Source organism: Apteryx rowi, unplaced genomic scaffold (genome assembly GCF_003343035.1).
Source record: "Apteryx rowi isolate R43461 unplaced genomic scaffold, aptRow1 scaffold_41, whole genome shotgun sequence".
In the NCBI taxonomy this organism is placed as follows: domain Eukaryota; kingdom Metazoa; phylum Chordata; class Aves; order Apterygiformes; family Apterygidae; genus Apteryx; species Apteryx rowi.
This window is the reverse complement of record NW_020450621.1, coordinates 3,582,079-3,607,402: the sequence shown is the minus strand read 5'-3', so window position 1 is coordinate 3,607,402 and position 25,324 is coordinate 3,582,079. Positions and strand designations below refer to the sequence as shown.

Genomic DNA, 25,324 nt, shown 5'->3' with positions numbered 1-25,324 from the left:
TTCCTCCTCAGTCGGGTCTGTTTCGGCTTATTTTTATGTGAGTTCAGGCACTTGCTGACACTTGTTTACTTGTTGGTCCACAAGTTTAATTACATGATGATCCCTTGGTTTTATTGATGTTTACAATATACGATGTAATTCCTTCAGGGTAAAACCACACAGCTGTACAAAACTAAACTAAAGCTTTATACCAGTTGGACATAAGTCACCTTACTGTTGGGCAGCTATGCTGTTAAAGCCAGGACAAGCGAGACCGTAGTCATCTGTCCTCTGGGCAATGGACTGGTATAGCTAAAACCAAGCTAAAATAAACTCAGGCCAAGACAAGTCACACAAGGCCTGACAGGTCCCTAAGCCTCTACTGCTAAGTTAGTACAAGGCCTGTAGCCTGCTCATAGCGGTGGCAGCACTGTATTTGCTCTGCTGCAGGGCACGTTCCCTGCATCTCATTTAGCAGTTYTGGACTCAGTCTCTGAGCAGAGCCCTGTCCCAGCTCTGGGCATTCGCAGATCTCTCCTGCTGCTGTCACAAAACTGTTTTTTTTGAGCACTAGGCTCTGTTTCCCCCACTAGTTCTCTTGATTCTAGTGGCAAAACTCTTGATCGGTTCCTGGAAACTTGTTGTTGCCCTTTCCCTAGCCATTCTGTCGGTTTGTTTCCTGCCTTGGTTATTACCTATAGGTGAGTAACCTTCAAGGGTATTTCTTCAATTTACAAGTATTTGATTGTGCTTTATGCTCATCAGGACTGTTTGCCTTGTGAGACCTTTCTGTCAGGCAAGGTTGAGGCCAGAGCCCAGGCAATAACCTGACAGACCACAGCTCAGTGGATCTTACTAATTTTCCTGTTTTTTTTTTTTAAACACAGCTTTGACTGAAGCTCAGGACATTAACCTGCACCTGATGCCTCTCCAGCGCCGCTTGGAAGACATAGAGAGTGTTGAGTTCAGTGAGGTGAAGCCTTTCCTGGTCCCTCTGCTCCACGTGGTGTGTTTAATCTGGGTCACTTCCATGTACTACAACATGCCTGAGCGGATAATAGTGCTGCTCCAGGAAATCTGCAACCTCCTTATTCAGCAGGTGCATTCCAGTGTTGTCTACATTTGTCTTCAAAAGCTGTTTAAAATAAGTCCCTTTTCTCCTGCTTGTCGGTCCTTCCCTGGCAAAATAATTCTTTAAGTRGTAATGAATTTGACAAGCAGGTTAAAACATGTTCAGCATGAAAAGTCACCATTTTATGTGATGATAGAAGAGATGTCTTAGGTCTGATTTTGCTACTCCAGGCCCTGGTGTACCTGAGTCCAGAAGACCTTCTGAAAGGGGATACAGAAGAAAGCTTGGGCAAAGTGCAGACGGTGCTTGGCATCCTGAATGAGTTCAAAGTGCTATTTCAAGAGAGAAGGGAAAATCTTCACATGTATTATAAAGTAGGCCAAGAAGTGAAGGAATGGGATTTCCACTCCACGTTGGTTTTTGCGAGGCTGGACAGCTTCCTGAGCAGATTGCAGATGATAGAGGTGAGAATTTAGTCATTGCAAACCTTCAAGAGGGCTCTGCGGCCATAATTCACTTGCTAGCATCTTCCCTTCCTTTGCCCAATGCCAGGGGTTGTGGCCCTTSTCTTTGCTGTCAGGTTTCCTGTTGCAGCAAGCGAGGACCTTTTGAGATACACAGCTGTGCCCTTCTGTCCAGGTTGTTGGGTGTGTTTTTTGATTCCAAGAGTCCTTTGGGGGCAAAGGCATTGGGACTATTGGGGCCTGTGCTTTGCCAGGCTGTAAATAAAGCAATACAATCTCCTGGTCCTCCTCTCTTCCTGCTGCAGCCAGAGACACCCCAGAGASGTGTCCTGCCTGCCTTGGAGAGACCACGCTCTGCCCTTGGGGCAGGGCAGTGCTTAACTGTGCCATGTGGGSCTGAGAAGGAACAGGGCCATGTCACTTGTTGATTCACCTCTTCACTTCCTAATGGTCTGTCAAACTTGGGTGTTGTGGCTCAGGGATGTCCCAGTTCACCAAGGTCTAGCTCKGGGTTGTGTCACGCTCACCAGGCTGTTCGGTAGTCATCCGATGCATGAATGTCTAGTGTCATGAGTGCCGCCACCTCTCAACTCCCGGCATGATCAAGAGCTCCTTAAATAGGCTGTGATGTTTGTCTGCAGAGAGCAGGTCTGAAGTGTATCAGTCAGCCCCGCATGCACCTGTGTTCTCCGTGCTCTCCTTGTACCATGGCTGTGTCTAGGGGCAAAAAGTGGGGAACAGGGCTTATAGATACTGTATATATCTGTTTTCTGTTATGCAGTTAACAACACAAGTATTCATCCACTATTCCATGCACTTTTAAAGTGGATCTCTTTCTTTATCATTGCCGTGTTCCAATGCCATGCTGTGGCGTGTCACTTCACAAGATATTGAGCATATATTCTGTTGGCACTTGCCTGTTTCAAGGAAAGTCTAAGCTGTTTTGCTCCCTCTCTTGTTCTGTGCAGTGGAACAGATTTTTTTACTGGTTGAAGCGCACTGCGTATTTTTATGCATTATTTAATTAACTGTGTAGAAAACCATCATGACTGATGTCTATTTTAAAGCTGTTCAGAGCAATGGTTTCCAATAAGCATTGATGTGCAGTAAACCAAATTATACTGGCCAGTATAGAGAGGAATATAAATAGACACACAAGTAACTGCAGGTCATCATGAGAAAAATATGAGTGACAAAGTAATAATGCACTGTAACTGCAAAGACTCTGGGGCACTGATTGCTGATTGCTTAGATACTATGAAGATGGGCTACAGAAAAAAAAGCTAGGCACAGAGGTTTTTAGCTGCAAATGCTTTCCTTTTTGGCCAATACCCACGTCCTCCTCCCGTGACTATCCCACACCTCCAGATACAGCAAAAGGCTGTAGTATATGCAGTCAGAGTGTAGGCCTGGAGAGGGCTGTGGAGTGAGCTGTAAATAATATCTAACAGCATAGCACATGCCAGCCTATTAATGAGGAAAGCTTCTGCCCTTCTCTGTCTCGTTTTTCCCCCCTCTTCTTTCCAAGCAACCCTGGTAAGACAAAAGGGCAACTGTTATCTCTACGTTGTTATTTTTACCTTAAAAAGTATTTGTTAAAATGAATGTTTTCCTTCTAAATAGTGTATGTGCATTTGTTTTCATTTTGAAAAGAAATTGCACAAAGGCTATGCTTATGCCTGTGCACAGGTAGCCCATAAACATCTGGAGAGAGCGGAGTCTCTTTTCCTCCGTTTATCTCACTATTTTAAATTGCATGTCTGTTATAAATCTGCTATCTGGCTGAGTTGGCTCTTTGGTAGCACCATATACTCACAAAAATGCAGGAGAGTTCTTAAAGCAGCAATCATTTAGTTGTCAGAGTACTTGCAAATGGTTGTTCACTTGGCTATATAGCTATTTCTGGTGAGGCTAACCTTGGTGGGACCTGTTAGTGCCCTGCATCTCCACACATCTGCCTGAAGCATCTCAAGGCAGCACTGAAGGCTATGATGCCTCAGAATAGCATTTGAAAATCTGGATGGGGGGCTGTGTGCTGGGTTGTTAACCAAAGAACCGCCCTCCCTTTTGGCAGCCCCTATCCTAGAGGCACTGATGCTCACAAAACACAGCCTGTTTGGATGTAAAGCTCCGTATCTGCTTCGTTCTGCTCTTTGGGGTTGTCCCTTGAGTTATGAGGAGCCCGCAACAGGCAGGATCTGCCTCCCCTCTTCTTGCTTGTGCCGTTCAGCCCTGCTGTGGTTTACCTTGAGCCCACACTGTGTGCCTGGGGAGGTCCTTCTGCCTGTCAGCGTCTGTCAAGGCAGCAAACGCGCAGCTCCATAGTGTGACTACTGTTGTCATCTTCATTTGTCAACATCTTAACTTGTGTGTTTCTCAATTGACTTTGAAGGATCTYCTAGCAACTGCCTTGGACCTAATGAAGCTGGAAAAGATTGAGTTCAGTGGGATTAAAGGAAAGGCCCTGAGCCAGCAGGTCCTGGGCATGTATGAGGAATTCCAGGAGGCGTACAAGGTGTTTGCAGAGCGGACCTATGACTGTCTCGACTTGACCAACATGGTAGGTGGGACTGGCCTGCGGGAATGCCAGCAACATGTGCATGTTTTCAGAGCGGCAGATTCCTCAGCAATAAAGCCTCAGTTCACTCGCAGTCCTGCTGATTTTTTTTCCAATCCCTTCCTCCTTTTGCTACGTTCTGATCTGTCGCTGTAGGGAAAAGGAAGCTGTTGGTCTTTCTGGCAGAGATTTGGGAGTTGYTGCAGGTCCATATCCATCACTTGTCTTGCTAGTTCAGAATCCTAGAACAGGGCAGCTAGGAAACTTGGATTTCCATGCCTTTTGTGCAAGCTTTTGCTGTACATGATGCTTGCTTGGGTGTGTGAGCTGTACCAACGTCTGTATCTCTCCGCTTGCCTGCTGTTAGTGCCTAGCTTGCCTGATGACAGCTGGCTCAAGTAATCTCCAGGGGCTGTGTTTGCTCTTGCCTAGTTGCACATATGACATCTGGTGCTCTCAGCATCCAGGGACTCTGTTTTTAAATGTTAATAATTTTTTTATTAAAGGAATATTCCCAGTCCTCTGGTCATGGCTCAGTGGCCATCCAGATCCCTGATGCTCAAACCAGCATGTGTCATACAAAACAGAGCACAGTGAATGAGTCACTGGCCTTATGGTCTATTTGGAAAATCTGACTCTTGGTTTTGACCCTGAGCTGTGTAGCCTGGGTAGGCTATGAAGGAAGGGTGGTAACTGTATTTCTAAAGGGGTTTGTATCCCTTGGTTGTGTTTGATCTGTCTCCTGATTTCTTCTWCTCCTTCTCCCATCTGCCCTGGGATCAGTTTGCTACATCCACTTAGCAGGACACAGCCAGGCCTGTCTACATGCACAAAGGAGGCAATAGTAAAGCTGGAGTGATTTATGGACCATTGGGGCTGATATATTGGCAGAGGCATGCTAGCTTGCTTCCTGTAGTTCCCAGTACATCTCTGCAGTAGGTGGCACGTGCCCAGTACTGCCCAGGAGGATCTTGCTGGAAAGCTGCTTGCTCCAAGCCACTTTTCTTTCAGGAGGGAGGACGCTGAAAGAGCTGTGATGATTTGGTGACCCCATGGCCTGTCACGTGACTTTGAGTCAGACTTGTTCTTTCAGCACTTGAGTTTTGCACCCTCAGCTACTGCTTAGGGCCTCTTTTGTAGRTCAAGCATGGCATTTGTTCCTGCTGGAGCTCAGTAGTGATAATAGCAAAGCTGTTGSCTTGCTCTTTGCCATTTCTCATGAGAGTGGGACTCATGGCCTTATTTTTAGTGGCTTTGTCCAAGCTAGGAAGCCTGAGATCTCCCTTTTTGTCAAGTCCAGCCATTAATTCTGGTTCTTTTACCTTTAGGAAAAAATAAACCTGGGTTTTTCCCTTAAGCTTCAAAGGGTTTATAACAATAGAGGCAAGAACAACAGTGCCAGAAGATAATGGAAGTTGCCTTGTTGTTGTCTCATTACTTACAATGACTTACTTCTTTTGGTTTGAAAGCCGATTGTATTTGTAGCTCAGAAGGTGCATCTGTGGGATTTCTGGATGATGGGTGTAGTTTTCAGACCATGTTGGAAAAAACACAATCTGGCCTGCCTTGAGGCTGAAGTTAGTGCTCTTTGTGCTGTGCAAAGCCTGCAGGACCAAAGGCGACAGCCCAGCAGGGAAGGCCAAGATTTCAGCAGGGGGACAGTACAGAAACTTTCTCAAGTGTAATGGAGCTGTACCACATTGTGGCAGCTAAAGATTGGTCAGGGAAGCGGCTTACTCCTTCACAAAGGAGAAGAGGAGAATCTCTGAATCAAGAGGATGCAGGTGGTGGTGTTCCGCAGCCTCATGCCTCACTGTTTTGCCTCTCCATAGGAGTTTGAGCGAGATGCCTTTGATTTCCAGCAGAAAGTAGAAGATATGGACCGAAGGCTGGCGACTGTTTTCATCCAGGCTTTTGATGATGCCTCAGACTTGGAGCATGCCTTCAAGGTTTGTGTCTATTGCATCTCTTCTCTTTTGTAGAAGGAAAATCTGGGYGCCGACAGTTTTGCTCTGCAACAATCATATAGAGGAGGTCCAGGCTGGTGGTGTGGCTACAGGCACACTGGCTGGCTGTGAACTGATGGTGTTTATAGGCTGGGATGGACAGGATGAGACGATGAGACCTGTAGTGTTTCGGCTGGTCTTGGTCAGTGACACATGGGCTTACGGGTCCTCATGCGCTGTCAAGCCACTGAGCTGGCAGCAGGGCGTTTGCTGAAAGCATTGGGAGTATTTCTGCTCTTCCTGTTAAAGTACAAAATGGGCCTTTGTTCAGCTTTAAAAAATGTAATTAAGGAAATTATCCAAATAATGCTTTGAGTTACAAGGAGTTTTATTTGTTTGCATCTGTGAGTTGGAGGAAATTACCCTTTTCCTAGGATTTTCTGGTGAGAAATGCTGTCAAAAAATTAGGTGTTAATATCAAATGGTCATACTTAAATTTTGGAAACTCAGGTTTCTCTCTAAACAAGACTGTTTTGTTTACTAGTGAATCTGGCTTGGGGAAAAAGTAAATGGTATTTTCAGAAAAATTTCAATAAAAGTGTTTGTAGAGAAGATTGTAGAAAATGATAGCATTTATCTTTTTAACTTTTTTGTAATAAATAACAAATTGTGAAGTATTTGGAAAATGACCATTGGGATACGGTTCTCCCCCAGAGAAAGTCTGAGAAACTCTGTAATAAAGGGTGAGGCTTTCTCAAAAAAATGCAGTAAAGAAAAGAGGTATCCCCTTTCCAAACTGACCCTCATTGCAGACGGTGTCAAAACCTCTGGGCTAATGAGGAAAGTCCTAGTGAGACATGTTTCTCGGAAGAAATTGGGATTGTGATTTTTTTTTTCCTTTCTCTCTTTTTTTTTCCTGCTTGCTCGCCTCCTCAGTTGCTGGACATGTTTGGAAGCCTTTTGGAGCGACCAGTAATAGCTGCGGATGCTGCCAACAAATATCCTGTCCTCATCAGCATGTTCGACAACGCCTTGGATGATGYTAGATTGATCTACTCCAGACATATCCAGGCAGAGCTGGAGCTGGGTGGGAAGCACTTACTGAGCAAATGATTTTACAGGGAATTGAATTTAGATGAATTTTTTTGGCAAAATAATTTGCTTTTTCTAAGGAATCCCAAATCTCCCAATTTGCAAACATTTTCCGCCACTGACAGTTCCTAGTGGAAATGGAGATGACTGGGAAAACTCTCTGTTCTTATTAGTAGAACAAATAATCTGTTGGGAGAAAGAGCACCTTTTTTATGTGTCTGCATGTCAAGTGGCAGGGAATGAAGATACATGCTGAGTTTTACCCCCAGCAAGGCTGTGATGGAAGGTTTTTCTCCACACTTTTRTGCTGCCTCTAACAATCTGTGGGACTTGCAAACCCACTCATGTGCTCCCACATATGGATTGCTAGTGTTTCCCTTGTAATRCTGTAAATGCAAAATGTGTTAGTGGGAGTTTGTAACCAAGGGTTTGCCTTTTCCAGGCTTATGATTTCCTAGGAACACGGGTGCAGGAGGTAATGGGTAGACTCTTACCAGATTATGAAGATGAGAATGTTTTAGAACAGTGGCCCAGTCACCCACCTCAGAAGGGCTGTACTGGAACCAGAAAAGGTCCAGAAGAGGCAGCAGTGGTAGAACCAGTACAAGTCACAAAAAGGAATGGAAAGATTCATGGAGGATGAGTCCATCATTTGCTAAGAATTTGAGGTGGAGGTTGTTCTGTGGGTGTTATGCCAGATGGTCTGAACTAGCTTCTGGTCCAGAAGTCCCTTAAACAGTGCTTTTGGAAGCAGGGAGTATATTCCAGGCAAAGGATGCTTCTGTAACAGCTCCATTTCTAACATATACTGGGCTTCTCCTTTGATCTGAGCCATTGTCTCCATTCTCAGGTCCAGAGGCACTAGGAAACTTGCCCTGGTTGCGGACCTCTGTCAGTATAGCAGATGCCTGGATTTAATGAAGGAAGCTGGGAAATCACCACAGTTTTATGCAAATGACTGGTTGGTGGTGTATCTTTGGGGTTAGAAGTGCAGCGTTTAGTCAAATGCCTCAAATGCTGTTTCACTGTGCCGTCCACAGGATCCCCCCCTGTGCACAGGAACATGCCGCTGGTAGCTGGAGCGCTGGGCTGGGCTCAGGAGCTGCGAGCACGAATCCAAGTGCCATTTGGTCACTTCAGGCACATCACACATCCGTGCGTGTCTGTTGCAGCTAAGTTTGCTTTATGACCATTTTGATTTCTTTTCGCTAATCAATCTGATTTACCTTCTGTGTTGAACATTATCCAGTGGTTAAACCTAGAATAGTTCGCAGTGAAAGAGCTGTGATGTGATTGCATTTGTGCTTTTCAGCTTCATTTTTTAAGAAACTCATTAAYTGGATTTGTTTTGAAGTAGTTAAGAGACACAGTGGGATAGTATGTGGGCTATTCAGCTTTCAGACATAGCCTTAGGTTGTGACTGAAAGAGGTTCTGGAACTTTTCCCACTGTGACACCATTTAGCCTGTGGTCCAGGACCTGTTTGGGAGCAGCCCAGGCCTAGGCTATAAGCCCTGATTCCAGCATCATCCAAGCTCTGAAGGGACGAGAGGTGCTGAATTGGACTCATCTGAGGTGGAGTGATGGAGCCAAGTGAGTTTCCAGGTCTGTGAACAGATCAGGGCTTGGCTAGGTGCGGTGGGAGACGACTCGCTGAGCAGCAAGCAAAGGAGCGATCTGAGAAGATCCGGGAAAGCAAATGAGAATTTGGGGACTTTTTTCACATTCATGAGACATCCTGTAAAAGCCCTGCAAGCAAAGCAATGTTGTAGTTAACAGGATAACTGAAGGCAATCCAGGGAACGCACCTTGTAGCTCACAGAAATAGCTTTATTTATGCCAGAGGGTATTCTCAATAAATAGATATTGTATTTTTGATGTCTCTACCGAAAAAAGCCATCTCGATCGCTGTGCRATAGTTCTAGTCCTCTCTTGCTGTGTATTGTCATTATGTAAATGTCTTTAGATATGCTGTTATTCCGCAGCAATAAAGACATCTGTGCAATGAGACAGCCCCTTGGATTGTCCCCAACACAGAGCCCAAGGTATCATGTCCTGTTTGAATTTGAATAGCRAATTTTTTAAACCATGAAGGACCCAGATCTGCATTTCACATTGATTTTCTTTCCTCTGCTTAGAGCAGTTAATAACCTGCCCTGCAGCAGGGGTGACATGAAGCTGTTTCCTGCGTGCAACTTGAAAGGGGAAAAGGATTAAAAAGGGAAAAAGAAGTTTGGKTTTTTTTTGCTGAGGATGGTATAAGAGCCTATTTACTTCCAGAGACTTTGATCAGGACTTGCTCTAAAGCGRCTATGTTGCTCAGTGGTGACTGTGCAATTGTTCCCTGTGCTTTCAGTTGAACTTGTAGTGGATGTAAACGGTCCTTTGTGTTAACAGGGAATTTGCTAGGTTTTGTTTGAGTTAATGCAGGATTTCATCAAAATATCTTCCAAAATCAAGAATGATTTTCAGGAAATCTTGGAAACTGTAGAAGAAATTGTAGAAAAACTGGCCTTCTAAGAATTATTGTGGCTAGCTGCTTCCTTGGGTGCAGAGACAGTTGTACAGTACAGGACAGGGTGTCCATGCCTCTAACTCCCAGCATGCGGGATGCCTTTGTTCTTCCCTACTCCTACAGTTTGAGGGACACAAATCCAGCACCATGAAGAACTGTGTCTAGCAGGAGCCACATGCTGCTTCCTTCTGAGCCGCCTTGAACTTAGGAAGTGCTGACTGGTAAACAGGTTGCCATGTTCTGTGCAAATACAGAGTGTGCAACTCACAGCATTAGGCTTGTTAAAGAGGTCAGTATTCCTGCAGTATGTAGATCCCATTTGCAGGTTGCTGTACAAACACACAAGAAAGGCTGTCTAAGACCCAATATACTCTTTGTGCAGTGAAATGCTTTCCGGTGAGATGGCAGAGGTAAGTGAAGTTAGTCTGTCCTACAAAATGGGGGATGATCTTGGGGAGGGATAAACACAGCCTCACAGACCTAGACTCCCATTTCCATGGGCTACATAATGCTGAACTTGTCTGTTGTGCCACCAGCTGCCTGGACTCTGCTGAAGGAAGAAGGGTGATGGAGAAGTATGAAGAAATGCTCCAGCTGCTCAAAGGGTAAGTGCCTCAGGCAAGACTGTGACCGTATGAAATAATGTTCTCTTCCTCTAAAGCACCTTCCAGCACATTTACCAGCCCAAATCCCAGGAATGTCTCTTTCCAGGCTAGAAGGAGTTTCCTGAGAGAGGAGGAGGAATCCTTTTGCCGTATGTCACAGATTTTCTGTGGTGTCTTGAAATGCTGTGGGAAGCTCACATGGAATGAACGGCTGCCATACAGCACAGCAAAAACATTTGTAGAAACTTCTGCTGAGTATAGAAGCTGTTGTGTACGCTGGTAGCCTATAATGTGGCAAAACCTGGGTTGATTTCATCTGGAGTGTGAAAAACTGCTCTAGCACTGACCTGCCTCTGTGCCAGACCTCCCAGCCTGCTTGTGCTCCTTCACAAAGTGTATTTACAGTGGCTGTAATGCACATTTTCCATATTTTGGGGTGGTGTTCACTTTTCCCTGACCTATTATTTTAAAGTTCGCTGTTAAATCTGAACTGTTCGCTCTGAGCTTTCCATGTTATCCTTGGGAAACAGACACATCCTCAGGGAGGAAATGTGTCTGCAGGTGCCTGTTCTCCATYGGCGGTGAAGGGAGCTGAGCGATAGTCAGGAGCACATTAACAGTGGAGGGAGTTCCAGCAATAGCAAATGTGCGGCTGTAGCAGAGGATCCCAGATGACTCTAGCATAGGTGTTTTTTCTGGGTAACGTTTCCAAAGTGCTCAGATAACAAAATGATTCAGAAGTGATTTTGTCTTTTGGGTGGTAGGGACCCCTGACTGTCCATGACTTCTGAGATCTCAAGATGCAGATCCAGTCCTCTGTGTTGTAGTCCCCAACGGTGTGACTGAGCCATCTAAGAGCTGAATTGTCCTCTGAAGCTGACTTCTCTCTACACTGGTCCTAAGAGAACTGAGGGCAACTGCATTTCTAGCTCCACAGCCTCAGCTATATGCCTGAGATATATGTAGATGAAGTGAATCCATCCCTATGACTTGTATGTATTTAGGCACCTGAACCACTTAGACACTTTGGAAATCCACACTAGCTGCTTATCTACTGCTTGAGGGCAAATATTTTTGAAAGTCTGTCTCTAAATCTGAGTYGTCTGCTAAAAATGGTACTTGAGTGATCTTTGCATTCCTGACTTGATGCTGTCGCTGGTTTTTGAGTGTTTGTGTTTGGAGTTATGTTGTCTGTGGAAATGGTGTGGATATGTTTTTAAAATTCTTGTTCCTTGGCTCTCAGAAGTGGGCTTGATTTTCATTTATTGTACATCTTGATCTGCTGGCTCGGTAGGTGCATGGTGGATGTTTTTTGTGGCAGGTATCAGGAAAAGCTCTATGAAGACTGGTCCCAGACAGTCTCTGAAAAATCACAGTACAACCTCACTCAACCGCTCATCCGACGAGATCCAGAAACAAAGCTGATTGCAGTCAATTTTGATCCCCAGGTAAAACCTCCTGCCAGTTAGCTTTCCTGCCTGTCTGCAGGCACACCTCACTTTGCCGCTGTTTCTCAGCAGGCCCCGCCATGCGAGGGAGTTCTGGTAGGGTTTTGTATTAGATCTCTTCTGTTAACATCTGTGGAGCCCCTTTTGTGGCAGGTAATATGAATTTAGCGTATTCTTTCTGGACACTGTGTCCTGGTAAAACATCACGGAATCACAGAATGGTTGAGATCAGGATTAAGAATTAAGGAGAGCAAATTCTACCTACAACTGGTGGCAGGAAAGCCTTTGAGTAGTCAGATGTTTAACTGGTGTTTGCATCTCCAAACTGGACTTGGTACTGGTATGAGGAGTGTTGGGGCACCATGTACAGAGGTGGTTTCCTGTTATGTGTATCTGAACTGTGGGATTCCTGAAAGTATATCAAAGACCCAGGAAAGGTTGATTCCATTTATGCCAGTTTTGTTGCCGTTGAATTTCCTTTATTGCGGTTTATGAGGCCTATAATAGAAGTAAAATCTTTTCTCTGTCCCCTAGAGTTCCCTTAAACCTGGTCTCCAGCGTAGGGAGAATGGATCTTTCCACCTCTTCCAAGGGAGAGAGGGGTCCAAGCCAGCAGTGTGCATAGATGGATCAAAAGCTTCTGGGGCCTTGTGAGACCCAGGATCTGCCAGATGTAAAAATTTCATTTGCTGGGGAGAGGCTGAATCTCAGGGACCTGGGACGCTATGGCTTCAAAAACTTCCCAGGGTCCTGCAGCATGCAGGGAGAGGGAAGTGTTTAGGTTTTAGAGCTCATTCAAGGCTTTGCCTTCAGTCAAGGGGTTTGTCCATCTTTTTGAAGGCCCCCTGCTAAGGTGGGAACCAAATGGCCTCAGGGAATGTTTTCCATCCTTCACCATAGTGGCAGGATATGGAGCCTGTGATGGGGACTTCCCAGACCCTGGCAGCACAAAGAAAAAGAGAGGGGAGTCTGGCTTTATCTCGCTCACCTTCTTGCTCCCTCAGTCCCCTGGCTTCCCCTCCTCTCCTACCCATCCTCCTTCATCCACCTCTCCAGAGGTTCCTTCCCTTCAAAGGAAGCGTGCTTTCTGGAGACCTTGGCCAATTCTGTTGGGTGTTGGATTTTGGCTAGCATCAGGCAATGTGGCTCAGTTTCAAATACCCTTGCCTGTCCCTGGGGTCACCCAGCTTCTTGGAAGGACAGTGACAAAGGTGTCTGGCAGTTCAGTCCATGCAGGTGTTGTTTCACCCATTTTTCATACCTGCAGCTTCCCAGGTTTCCTATGCAAAATAGGAGCTGGGAACAGGGACCAGAAGGCATGAATGGGACAAGATCAGTGAGACTGATGAGTAGATGAGGGGAGAGCAGTGGATGTTGTCTACCTTGACTTCAGCAAGGCTTTTGACACTGTCTCCCATAACATCCTCATAGACAAGCTCAGGAAGTGTGGGACTCAGATGTGCACTGGTTCTGAGTGGCTTTGTTTGGGCTGGGAGAGATATCCAACAGAAGGCTTTGATAGAAGCTGGATACACTGAAACAGGAGGATTTGAGTCTTCTCTCACTGGGTTTGAGGCCATATTTTTTTAATGCCAATCAGTACCAGCAAACCAACAGAACTGGAGTCTGATCCATCCTATCTTTCTGTAGAAAACTCTGCTTGTCAGCATCTATGCAGGCACCTTGATTGCGCAGTATCCCTGACAGACTTTTTTTTTGCTGGTGATGACCATTGAAAGGGCCAGAGTCCAACATGGCTTTCAGGGGCTAGGTAGAATTTGCTAGCTTGGCAGTTAGGAAAACTGTCTTTATTTAATTGGAAAGAAAACCAGAGGCAGAGATCAATGAAAGACAGACAGTACAGACTCGGAGGTGTCCGGCCCCTTTTCAGAGCATGTTGCTTTGTGAATAAAACAGCAGAAGAACGTTGCTCTTGAAAACCSTAAACATTCAGGATTGATTGGAGAGCGTCTGTCAGATAAAGGTGAAAGATTTGTTCCATATTCAGCTCTGCTGTGTTTCTCCAGCTGGTTTCGGTGCTGAGGGAGGTGAGTTACCTGTCCAGCAGCCAGAAGGGAAGCATTCCACCAATGGCAGCAGAAATCTATTCCTCCAAGGAATCGTACCGGCAGATGGTGGCAAACTTGGAGCTGACGGTGAACAGATACAACAAGATCGTGAAGACAGTCCTGGAGGTCGAATATCCTCTAATACAGGGGCAGTTGCAGGATATTGACTTGAAGCTGAAAGAAGCAGAAGAAAGGCTGAACTGGAAGATGGAGGGTGAGTTAGTACTGTGTTAGGGCAGACAGGCATGCACGTAGGTCTTGTCAGATCCCCCTGTGTACACAGCTTCTGTTGCCTCATTCCCAGCTGTGATTCCCAGCAGGGCAGGTGACTTGCCAGCAGAGCCAATACCAGGAAGGTGAAGGGCAGCCCCAAGCTTGCCTGCTCCTTTCCACATCCCCTTGCTCTGCTGGAACTGTGGACAGGAGTCCTGCTCCCTTCAGGTTAAGCCTGGACTTGTAGGGGAGGTTGGCCTTGCAAGCAGTGCAGCCATTGAGTCTTGGTTTTGCAAGAGCTGGCAAGGCTGGGATTTAAAGGCTCTGCTCAGGGCCTGTGCTGGCCACCCCTTGCCAGCACAACCCTGTTGTGGGGCTGTATGCCTGTGTCCCCAAGGCCACTGCTTGCTTGTCCAGTTTTGCTGGGAGTGGGAATCTCCAGCCTCAGCGACCACCTCAAGATCTTTTCCAGAGGATGAAATACTGCAATTAGAGGTGGGTTTTGTGCACCTTGACTTTGAGGTGATTTAACTAGTGTTCTTGCTTGATCAGTTTTAACTGCAAGCAGAGTAGAGAAAGACAGTTTGTTTCCTCTTGGTAAAAGCAAACTGCTCACTGGTGGAATATATGTTTCTGTCATCAGGCTTGCAGTAGTACAGGAACAAGGGTCCCCTCTTGGGAACTTGCAAAGCAGAAATCCTGATGCTGAAAAACATTTTTTTCAGATGGCTCCATTGCACAATAAAGATGGAGGGATTTTCTTGCGGAGAAGCCCCAAGTTCCCTGCATCTGAGTGCAATCCTTGCTCGTGCCTGGGGCAGGCACAGCCCAGGCATTAGGGCTGCATGTGCAGGGTCCCCATTCTAGTGGTTGTGGCAGGGATGCCCAGACTGCTGTATTCGTCCTCCGTTGTGTTCTCTCCTGTAGCAGAAAGCGGGAGATCAAGCCTGACTAGAGGGAAGCATGAGCCATCAGCCTGGTCTGGATGTTCCCACAGTGCTGGTGCTGGGAGAAAGCAGAGGCTGTGGCTGTCTGTACTATGGCTCGCTGGGGTAGGAAGGAGCTAGAAGTGGCTAAGGGCAGGAAGCTGTGCTGTCAGTGGAGATAATAAGCATTTTGCATTAATGATGGGCAAGAAATACATGAAACTGTAAGGAAAAAATCAGAGGCTGATCCTAAAGGTACTTGGGAGCTTGGCCCAGCAGCTCTGAAAATATGTGGTCAGTCATCTTGTTTGTTGACAGGTGTCTGGGATCACATCTCCACGGTGATGGATGGTGTCCACAGCCTCGAGCAGAGGATGCAGAAAGCCAAAGACAATGTTGAGGAGATTCAGACCATCGTAAGATCATGGGTGTCACCTGTATTTGAGAGAAAAGATGGTAAAAGGGAATCACTGCTGAGCCTAGAAGACTGTCAGGACTGCCTGGAAAAGCGTTACAGCCTCATCCGAGAGTCCGGGCTGAGGATTCATTCGCTGGTAAAGGTGAGGGGAATGTTCCCTAGGGGCAAATTGTCTCTTCACAGGCTCTGTGTCTCTTTCCAGCTTGATGAAAATGTCCAGAGCTGTTTCACCTTAAAATTAACTCACTGAACTCCTTTGAAAAGCTAGTGTTAATTAATGATAGCTTTGTTGAGTGACCTGGTATGGCTGTGTGGTGCGATATTGCTGCCTCAGCACTGCTGGGGACCCAGTTCAGGACAGAAACACGAGCAGCTGTAACCTAGCCAAGGAATTCAGATCCGGCTGCAGCAGAGAGGCAGCCCTGGATTTTGTGAAGCCGCTAGAGGGAAGTAGTGCATCAGCCTCCGGGATCGTGGTCAGAGGAAAATCACCCTTCAAAATATTTACCTGAAAATACGCAAGCAGCTGACTGGGGTTGACCTTTCTGTTTCAGACTTGTTGTCCCCCTGTGGGAGCAGGAGGTGATGCTAACAGTCAGGAGGGAAAGCTAAGTGGTAGGAGAAAGGTATTTCAGCTGCTGTCCAAAGTTTCRGTGCTTTCTGGTGACGTCACTGGAGCTGAGAATCGTCACTGCAGTCCAGGAGAAGTTTCAAAGCTCTGCTCCTCACCTTTCCTGAGGGAGGTGCTTTGCATGGCAGGGTCAAGCACGTTGGTCTGGAGGGAGATGGAATTCAGATCCAGCTCTCTCCTAAGGGTCGCTGTCTGACCTTGGACTCTCTTGAGAGGATGCTGATCCTCTCTGGGACACCCAGCTCTTGCTGCTCACCTTGCCTAGCTGTGTGCAATCAGCTCTGAACCTCTAAAGCCTCTTTCTCTGCACACCAAACCTTTGGCAAGGATTTTACAGTGTCTGTGTCCTCAGCTTTCTCCCGGGCCTGTTTCTTAAGGGTCTTTATGCAGCTTGAACACCATTCACCAGGCTGCTCAAAATACAAAAATCTCACATTAGAGACACTAGTAACAGAGAGGAAGTACAAGGTGTAATGCATTCACCAAGGACCTTGGTTGGCTAATCCTCCTTTGCTGTGAGCATGGTGCTTCCCAAGAGGCCTTTGGCCATGGCGACCTTGTTCTGGGTCCAGCAGTATGAATCATCACTGCCTCAGCTCAAAGCCCCATATTGCTTTTCTGCTACAGCTATAACAGGCTCAGCCACCTCCAATTACTGCCCAAAGGCCCAGGGTATCTCTCAGTCTGGCTGAGGAGGACACGGGCTTGTGGTCATGGCAGGAAGGTTGGCATCACTGGCATGATGGCACTGCCAGTGCTGCTCACGGAGGCAGGACTAACCGCAAAGCAGCATGAAGGTCCCGGGGAAAGGCACCATGTCCCAAGAGGGAGCTCTGCTGGTGTCCCTATGCCTGTGTCGCTGCCAGTGCTAACCAAGTCTGCTGTGTTGAGGAAGAGCAGCAGAAGGACCAAGACCTGATCTGCTCGGCTTGCTCAGGTTGCTTAAGTTTTCCTAGGAGTAGGTAGCTTGAGGCTGCTGTAAGGAAGCACTGTGAGCGTTTGGGTACATGCACCTACAGGCAAAGACAGAACAGTGTGTGCTACATGCTGGCCAGCTGTTCACTCTGGCTTCTTGCACTTATCCCATCAGGATGAGGCCTCTGGGGTAAGGACTCATTAAAACACCAGGAACAAGGGGATGTTGCCAAATACAGGGAGAGGGAATATTGAAGAGAGGGTGGTGCTTTCTAAGAGGAGTCTCTACAAAGTTCATTCTTGTGAAGTTTACCTTCCTCTAGCATCAGCTCAACACTGCCAGGATGAGTCTGCAAGGGACTAGAGACTTGGTTTGATCTGTTGGTGAGTTTGAGCACTCAGCTATGACATGTTGAAGAAAGGAGAAGCAACTTCGGGCTGGCTCAAGCACAACCATCAACACTGCTCTATCTCGTGTGCCAAGTCAGCCATGTGACTCACTGCTGTGGGCATCCTTGTATGGCAGAGTGATGCTGGCAACAGCACCCTGTCCCATGGGCCCGCATGTACAATGCTGCCAAGGTGCATTGACCCCAGTGGCAACAGGCAGTATGTGTTGATTTCTGCCGTCTGCAAGCTGGACCTTATTTTTCTTGAGACTGTGCCTCTGCTGAGAGCTGCTGGGCAGGCTTGGGGAAGGAGCACTCAGATGGTGGGGCAGGAGCTGACATCACAGCACAGTCTGGGCGCCTGCTGAGAGGGACAGGGAGCAGATACACAGTCTGGTCTCTTGGGGATGAAAAGAGAGACCCAGGAAGGACGGGTCTCTGCTGTGACCAAGAAGACCCTGAATTTCCTGACTGAGAGCTAGTCTAGAGGAAAGGAACACGGTGGGGAGATTGATCGATCTCAAACTCTCTTATTTGTCTTCTGATCCCTTTTTTTTCCTGTTTTTAAGTGATTTATTTAAAAACCCTCTCTTGAATTTAAAAGCCATCTGGTCTTTGAGATGCCTATTTGTAGGGAAGAGGTGTAAACAGTCCACCTTGAGGGCCTGGTCCACTCAAGATCTTATTGTACTGTCCAGGACCATGTTCCCCCAGGCATGCAAAGCAGCCTTGAGCTCTGTGGCTTCAGGTTAGAGGGGAGAGAACATGCTGCAGAGCTGCTAAGCCTCTTCTGCACTGAGGTGGTTTTTACTTTGCAATTATTTTTAGTTGTTTCACACAACAAAACTGCCCTTGGTGGAAGGAGCAAATTGTAATTATCCCACCAGGAATAACATCTGTCTGTTGGTGTCCCATCCTTTCACGAGGCTGGCATCCATTTTGAACCCCCTGTGCTCACTGATACCTGTCCTTAACTGTGAGCTTCTTTCCTGTAAGACAGACTCAGTCCTGCTGTATTTGAAGGTGTCGTCTTTTTCTTCTAGGAAAATCAGAGCCTCTTTAGTGCAGACACTTCCTCTGACATCTGGAAGGCCTATGTGGATTACCTGGATGAAATAGTCCTGGATGGATTCTTTACTGCCATTGAGTGCTCACTCAAGTACCTTCTGGAAAACACAGGTGACTGCTGGCTCCTCTCTGCTGGTCAAGACGGTTGCCTTACTCTCACCTAGGGGAGGTTTTATGCTCTCCTTCGCAGCCAGAACAATACAATCTGGGGCCTAGGTCAGCGGTTTGTGCCTGAGGGGAAAGGGAGAGATGGCCTTTCTCTGCCTCTGTGACTTTGGTAGGGATTGCAGCATTTAAATCCCTTGTGCACGGCAAAGGTGAGGTGCTCTGAATGTGTATTCCTCCCTTCCTCGCCCAAATATGTATGGAATGAGGAGACCCAGACACTTGGAGTCAGAGTGGGGGATATTTTATATTTGCCTGAAGAATCTGTGGGACCCGGGGTGAGGAGGTTGTGTTTCCCATCTGGAGAAAGAAGCATTGTAGAGGTCAGGTTTTCGTTGCCGATTTCCATTTTGCGCTCGCCCTTATGCCTAGAAGATGCTCTTTTCTTTCTGGCTTTCTGCTGTGCTTATTACACAGTCTACAGCAACTGTTGGGGGAGCCTTCAGATAAAAAGGGTGACTCCACCCCCTGGTCAMTGGAGCAAAGCATTGCTCAGGAGAAAAGGACCATGCACCATTTGCAGGGACTGATGAGCAGACTAAATTGAGGCTTCATCCCTGGTCTGTGCTACAGCTTGGATATCAGGCACCTCCTGCCCTCCCATGCATAAACCATCAGGGTGACACCATCTTTCATTTTGTGGAGGGTCTCAAGAGCAAGTTCTGCTGATTAAAGACATGAAAGAAAAACTCGATCCCTAAAGCTTGGTCCCCTTTATCAACTTCAGGGATGAAGCATGAGATGGATGGGTCCAGGAGTTACTCAACTGGACCTCCTGCCTAAGGCCGCTTATGGAGTTTCACTCATTCTGCTAAGAGCAGTTTGTGTTCAGCTAATGCACATCTCCAGAAATGCTTCCCACTTGGATGTGCAGACACACTGAGCTGGAGAATCCAGCACTTCACCCACCTTGTTAAAAACAGACACATAATTTCACATTTGAATTTGTCTTCAGTTTCCAGTTGCTGGGTTTTTTTTGTTTGTTTTTTTTTTCCATGCCTTTCTCCTCTAAACTGAAGAGCCTTTTGGTTCCTGGTATTTTTCTCCTTTGCAAGTACTTATACACTGTAATTGTTCAGCTCTCAGGCTCCCTTTTGATTAACTAAAGAGCCTGATCTCTTTAAGACTTCACTCCAAAGAATTTTTTTCAGTCCTTGAATCATTTTTGTCTCATCTGTTCTCCAGCATTTCTTGTGGGTACCAAAACAGCAGCTAGTTTGCCAGCATCTCCTCCATGTTGTGTGCAGGCATAATGTCACTGGAACGAGTGAACGGATGTCTGTTATCGCATCCGCCTCTTGGTCCTTCCCAGACAGGCTATTACCAGTCATTTTTAAATGCCTATTGTTCCTGTGAGGTAGAACATGTATGTCCTGTGGTGGGGTGTTGCTTACGGGTCAAGATCATTCTTCTCCCCTTGAAAGAGATCCCAGCATCTCTGTTCTTCCCTACCAGATCCCAAGGCAGGACTCGCTCCCCTGTTTGAGGTGCAGCTGGATTTGGTGATTCCGGATTTGATATTTCGTCCCTCCCTGGACTCCAGCACAAATGATGGTTTCTATGACATGGTGGAAAGTCTTCTCAATGACATCTACCGGATCTCATCACTGATGCCCAGGCTGGCTGAGCACAGCGGTTTCCCTCACTATCAGGTCTTTGTTGCTGTGGAGCCTTGTGCTGTGCAACAGTGCACAGAGATATCTGTGCAGCTCCCAACTTGCCATGCTTTCCTGTCCTTTCCTAGGCCGACATGGAGGACATGGCTGATCTAGCTGACATGCGCCATGACCTGATGGAGCGCGTGCAGACCGTGATCGTGGCCTGTTGCAATTACCGCAATTCCTTTGACCACTACTCCTACCTCTATGGGGATGACAGAAAAGAGTTCATCCGTCAGTTCCTCCTGTATGGTCATGTCCTCACTGCTGTAGAAATTGAGGCCCACACAGAGGATGGAGTCCCTGAGACTCCTCCCACACTGCAGCAGTTCAGAGAACAGATCGACTCCTATGAAAAGATATACGAGGAGGTGAATCGCATCGAGCCCATCAGTGTGTTCCACAGTTGGATGAAAATTGATGCTCGTCCTTTTAAGGCGTCCTTGCTGAATGTAATTAAAAGGTGGAGCCTGATGTTTAAACAGCATCTCATTGACCATGTCACGCACAGGTAAGAGCTGTTCCTGCCTCCTCTCCCCTGGGACCTACACTGAGCAAAGGGGTGTTTCTTTTCTTGGCTGGGTTTTATTATTTCAAAACTGGTCACCAAATACACCAAAATAGGAGCAAGGGAAGGGGGCGCATACTCCATGCCAACTCCATCACATCCCCTACAACTTCCATTCCGTGCTCTCTGCTGGGAACTTGTACAGCTGAGTGGGTAAAACAGAAAGAGTTTTGAGGCTTTGGTACCTTTAACATCTCACTGCCAGCTCTTCTTGGGACCTGCTGTTTGGTTTTAGATGGGACATCAGTTTGTCTGTTCATGCTGATCCAACTAATCTAATCTGTACTAGGCCTCTGTGCTTTCTTTGTTGAATTTAATATTACCCATCAGTAAAGCTTCATTAATACCATGAGATACTTGCTGTATTTCTAAATGCATTGCTCTTTGAGTGCACTCTGTAAAAATGTGATTCAGGCCAGCTAGTATGAGCAATCATGGGAAGGTAGTTTCAAGGTTACAGAAAGGAGGGATTTTGGAAAGAAGTTTTGAATTAACATTTGTTCCATGATCTGAATAGCTGCTCAGTTGCTTGCTTGGTGTGGGATGATGCATCGGCTGATTTATTTGAGCAGTTGTAACTGAAGGATGTTGCAGGTTTTGGGTGCTTGCAAAGAAATAGTTGCAGGCAGTTGTGGTGGCGAAGACTGTTGCATGTGGTAGATGATATGACCTCTTGTCTTTTTTTTCAAGGCCATAATTCTGAACGATAATTTCTGTGTGAAGAGGTTTTTTGTATAGCTTTAAAAATAAGTACTTAAGAGATCATACTAAGAGTCCCTGAGTCAGCAGTCTAGCCTTTATTAGGTAAAGAATTTAAGGATATATTTTGACCCAGCAACATCCACAGAATTTATGCAGGTGCTTCAAAAAATAAGTATTTTAAGAGCAGAATAATGGCTGTGCTGGAAAAGATCCAGTAGCCCAGCACCTCTTTTTGGACAGTGCCCAATAGCAGATGAGTTTAAGAACAGGGCAGGCAGGTAGGGGAACTTCCCCAGGATACTCTCCTTGTCTCTAACAACTTGCAGCTCAAAAACTTTGAGAACCAGGGGTCATGCCTATGTATTTAATTCTCTTCTTTCTTTTTTTTTTTTTTCCTTCCATGAATGTCCAGTTGCTTTTGTGAACCTCTGTAAATTTTTATCATCTGCAACCTCCTGCAGCAGACATTTCCTCCGTTAAATTGAGCATAGTATGAAGAAGCATCTCTGTTGTAGCTTCGCAACCTGCTAGTTTGGGGATCTTGAATTCCTGTATTGGAAGCAACGAGAGATTAAGCTCTCCTTTCAAACTCACTGTCTCCAGACTGCTCTGGAGTTCACAGGCCTCTGTCATATTCCTTATCAGGCATCTTTTCTCCAGCCTGAGAAGTCCCCACCTATTTGTTCCTTGCAGGAAGCTGTACCACGAGAACTGGAGTTTTAATGCCCTCAGTGTGTTACCATGCAGTGGGCAGGGTTAGCCAGGCCTTTTCCGTGTCAATTGTCCATGTCAGTTCAGCTGCCTGGAGTAAGGCTGATAACATGTTTAAATATGAACTGCTCTCATTGTGTATTTTCCTGCTTTGTATTATATAGCTTGGCTGACCTTGAAGAGTTCATAAAAATTGCTGATAAGGGTTTGAGCAAAAAGGTTGAAAAAGGAGATTATCATGGTTTGGTGGAGATTATGGGTCACCTGATGGCCGTTAAAGAAAGGCACAGTGTCACTGATGAGATGTTTGAGCCCTTAAAGCAAACCATCGAACTACTGAAGATGTATGAGCAACAGCTGCCGGAGRAAGTCCATAAGCAACTAGAGGTGGGTGAAAATTTGTGAAGGATGTACAAACTCTTCAAGTAGTAGCTGTCAAAGAGAGTGTGAGCTTAAAGCATAGCAAGAATTTTTAAGACCTCTCTCTCAGTCATTAGAGGGCCTCAGTGAATGGTATTTTGCTACTGTGGGATGTGTCTTATTAGCTCTGAATTTTGGAGTTATACTGGGATTTTCTTTTAAAGCAGAGATTAAGCCTTTTGTTACGTATGAAAAACATAGAATTGCCTGCTCCAACTCCCAGTGGTTATTCTTGAAAAAATTAATGCATTTTCAAATACATTTGTTAATTAGGTTGAATTATAATTATTTTTAAATACGCCAGTTCTTGGCAGCTGCGCGGATGGGGAAGATAATGTTGGCAGCGGAGGTGCCTCCTCATAGGACTTCAATCCTCCCCCTGATCTGTTACACCAAACCTGCTTGACCCAGAGGACATCACTGGGAGTAGGTTATAAAAGTATTTTGACATCTTTCCACATCTGGCTCTGATGAATCAGTTTCCTTTATGGAAGTCCTTTTGCTTCTGGAAGGGGGTCCATGAGATGAAGGTTAGAAAAGACTGCGAGGTGCCCAGCCAGCATGGTGGATGAGTGACAAGCACGGGGAACAGATGAACACCCAAGGTGATATTACAGTGGAGAAGTGGCTGCATGCTGATGAATGCCCTAGGTACTAGGTGCTGTGGGCAGAGGGGTCTGTGCAGGACACAAGGTTTAAAGCAGAGCCTTTATGGGAGATGTTCCTGCCTAATGCACCTGTGCAGCAAAGGCTCCAGTTCTCTGCCGCATGGTTGGATGGGAGCTGTGTGGGGTTAGCAGTCCCCTATTTTCCTGCTTATGCAGCCATGGTCTGTGTGTGGTTGGGTCACCAAGTCTGGAAAAGAAGTAAAGGTCCTAAAGATACTTAAGTTCCTAGAGACTCCCTGAAAACCAGGACAGCCTCATTATATGGCCTCTGCTGAGGGGAAAGGGAATCCATGAGGGAGGGAGATCATATGGATGCCCTGACTGCTGGAACAGTCCAGCCATAAAACATAGTGCTGTAGGGAACCCAGGTTTGCTAATTCCTCTGCCTGAGAGCTACTTATCTGGTGCCTGTTTGTGCAAGTACATTCGAACAACTGATTTATTTTTCCGATAGAAGAGATGAGAGATGCAGCGCAGCCTTTCAGATACAGGAGATAACAAAACAGTTCTTTCTGGAAAGTGTCAGCTATATCAGTAGTTGAATGGTTGATTCACTCCTGTATATAGTGGTGAAAACAGAAATAAGTTCCTCTAAGCACTGCTCCCTACCACCTGGCTCTACCATGGCCACAGAGATGGACATGCAGAAGCTGGAGGTCTGGGTGAGAAGGACAGGGAAGCCACTTCGTGTGAGCCCTGTGACACTCATGTGGCTCGTTGGATTATGGTTTCTGTTGATGCTGAAATGCAAAGTGCCAGAAAGAGTCCCCTCAGAAGGGACTGATCCCTCTCTGGCCATCTCTGCCTCTTCAGAGTTGCTTCCAGGTTATTTTCGCTCTTTGGACAGGGCTGGTGGCTTTCCGTTACTCTCCTCACCCATGTGAACTAGAATGAGAATAAACTTGAAGTTTTTGCTTTAGGTTTGCAAATTGCTTGGGGAAAGGGGCTTTCCAAGAGGAAGGCACTGGGATCCAAGGACAGCAGAGCCCTTGGGTGGTGTCAGTGTGTCTGTGATGACATTATGGCCCAAGAAGCTACATGAAAAGAAATAAAATCCCTTTCTAAAGAAAACACCAGATACAGTAGACTGATTGTCAGAAGTGCTGAACACTTGCAGGTTGGATGCAGACCTGAAAACTAAGCCCATTTTATTTAGCACTAATATTAAATACACGAGTTGGAGGGATTTGCCCCAGAGATCTCTCCAGAAGTCGTTCTGGTATAACATCTTCTTCTACTGTAAGAGCCGTCAGGAAATCTCCCAGGCTCTGTTTCTTAATTACCTTGGGGAGGTTGGCTGATGCAATGAGCTGGCTTATGCAGTCTCTCCTCTTGCTTTCAGCCTCTCCCAGGAGACACTGGATCCAGCTTGGTGTTAGGATCAATATTCTTTATAGAGCATCGAGTCGTCATAGGAGTCCAGGATCTATTCTGATGCCCCTTCTTCTGAACTCGTTGAACATGCTTTTACAATCAGAGCACATAGTTATAAAGTGTCAGTGTCTTCATCTTCAAAATTGTGAATTGTTTTATCCTATATTTTGTGTTTGGCCTTCATGCCATGACAAAACTTCCTTACAATTTTAGACATAGAATCTGTTGCTTTTCCTGTATTGTGATTATCCATAAACAGATCAGATATATCTTATATCAAATAGAAAATGCTGTCTACCAGCATTTAAATTTTGCTTGCAGGAGCTGCCAGAAAAATGGAACAATATAAAGAAGCTGGCGATAGCTGTGAAACAGCATGTGGCTCCTTTGCAGGCAAATGAAATGGCAGTTCTTCGCAAGAGCTGTGCAGCGTTTGATGTTCAACAGCATAAATTCAGAGAGCAATTTCGGAAAGAAGCACCATTCAGGTATGGGCAAATTAAACATCACAGAAGCCCAGAGGAAAAAAGCTTTACAGGGTCATCTCTCGGTGTCCCGAGGACATATGTTCTAGCATTTATATACATTTCCTACCTTCTCACAGTGTTATATATGTTATATCTGGAGTGTGGTGCCCCAGGAATACTGTCCAGTGTTAGCAAGAGATTGAATTTGGATGCTGAGTGTGCAATATCACTTTAAGGTGGTGTCGGTAGTGCCACGTGGAAGTACCATCAATGTGTACTATAGAT

The 25,324-nt window shown here is 46.1% G+C and overlaps 1 protein-coding gene across 1 annotated transcript in view; it reads left to right on the top strand.

Annotated features, from left to right (window-relative positions):
* The window catches only part of DNAH9 (dynein axonemal heavy chain 9), a 215,022-nt gene that overhangs the window by 9,759 nt on the left and 179,939 nt on the right, over positions 1–25,324 (top strand). Inside the window, exons 6-20 of the mRNA XM_026075736.1 lie at positions 867–1,078; positions 1,282–1,515; positions 3,908–4,075; positions 5,905–6,021; positions 6,955–7,105; positions 8,151–8,265; positions 10,161–10,229; positions 11,551–11,677; positions 13,705–13,960; positions 15,204–15,445; positions 18,282–18,417; positions 19,927–20,123; positions 20,216–20,640; positions 22,275–22,497; positions 24,894–25,060. Of these exons, the coding sequence (XP_025931521.1) occupies positions 867–1,078; positions 1,282–1,515; positions 3,908–4,075; positions 5,905–6,021; positions 6,955–7,105; positions 8,151–8,265; positions 10,161–10,229; positions 11,551–11,677; positions 13,705–13,960; positions 15,204–15,445; positions 18,282–18,417; positions 19,927–20,123; positions 20,216–20,640; positions 22,275–22,497; positions 24,894–25,060 (2,839 nt within the window). The remainder of the gene's footprint in view (positions 1–866; positions 1,079–1,281; positions 1,516–3,907; positions 4,076–5,904; positions 6,022–6,954; positions 7,106–8,150; positions 8,266–10,160; positions 10,230–11,550; positions 11,678–13,704; positions 13,961–15,203; positions 15,446–18,281; positions 18,418–19,926; positions 20,124–20,215; positions 20,641–22,274; positions 22,498–24,893; positions 25,061–25,324) is intronic.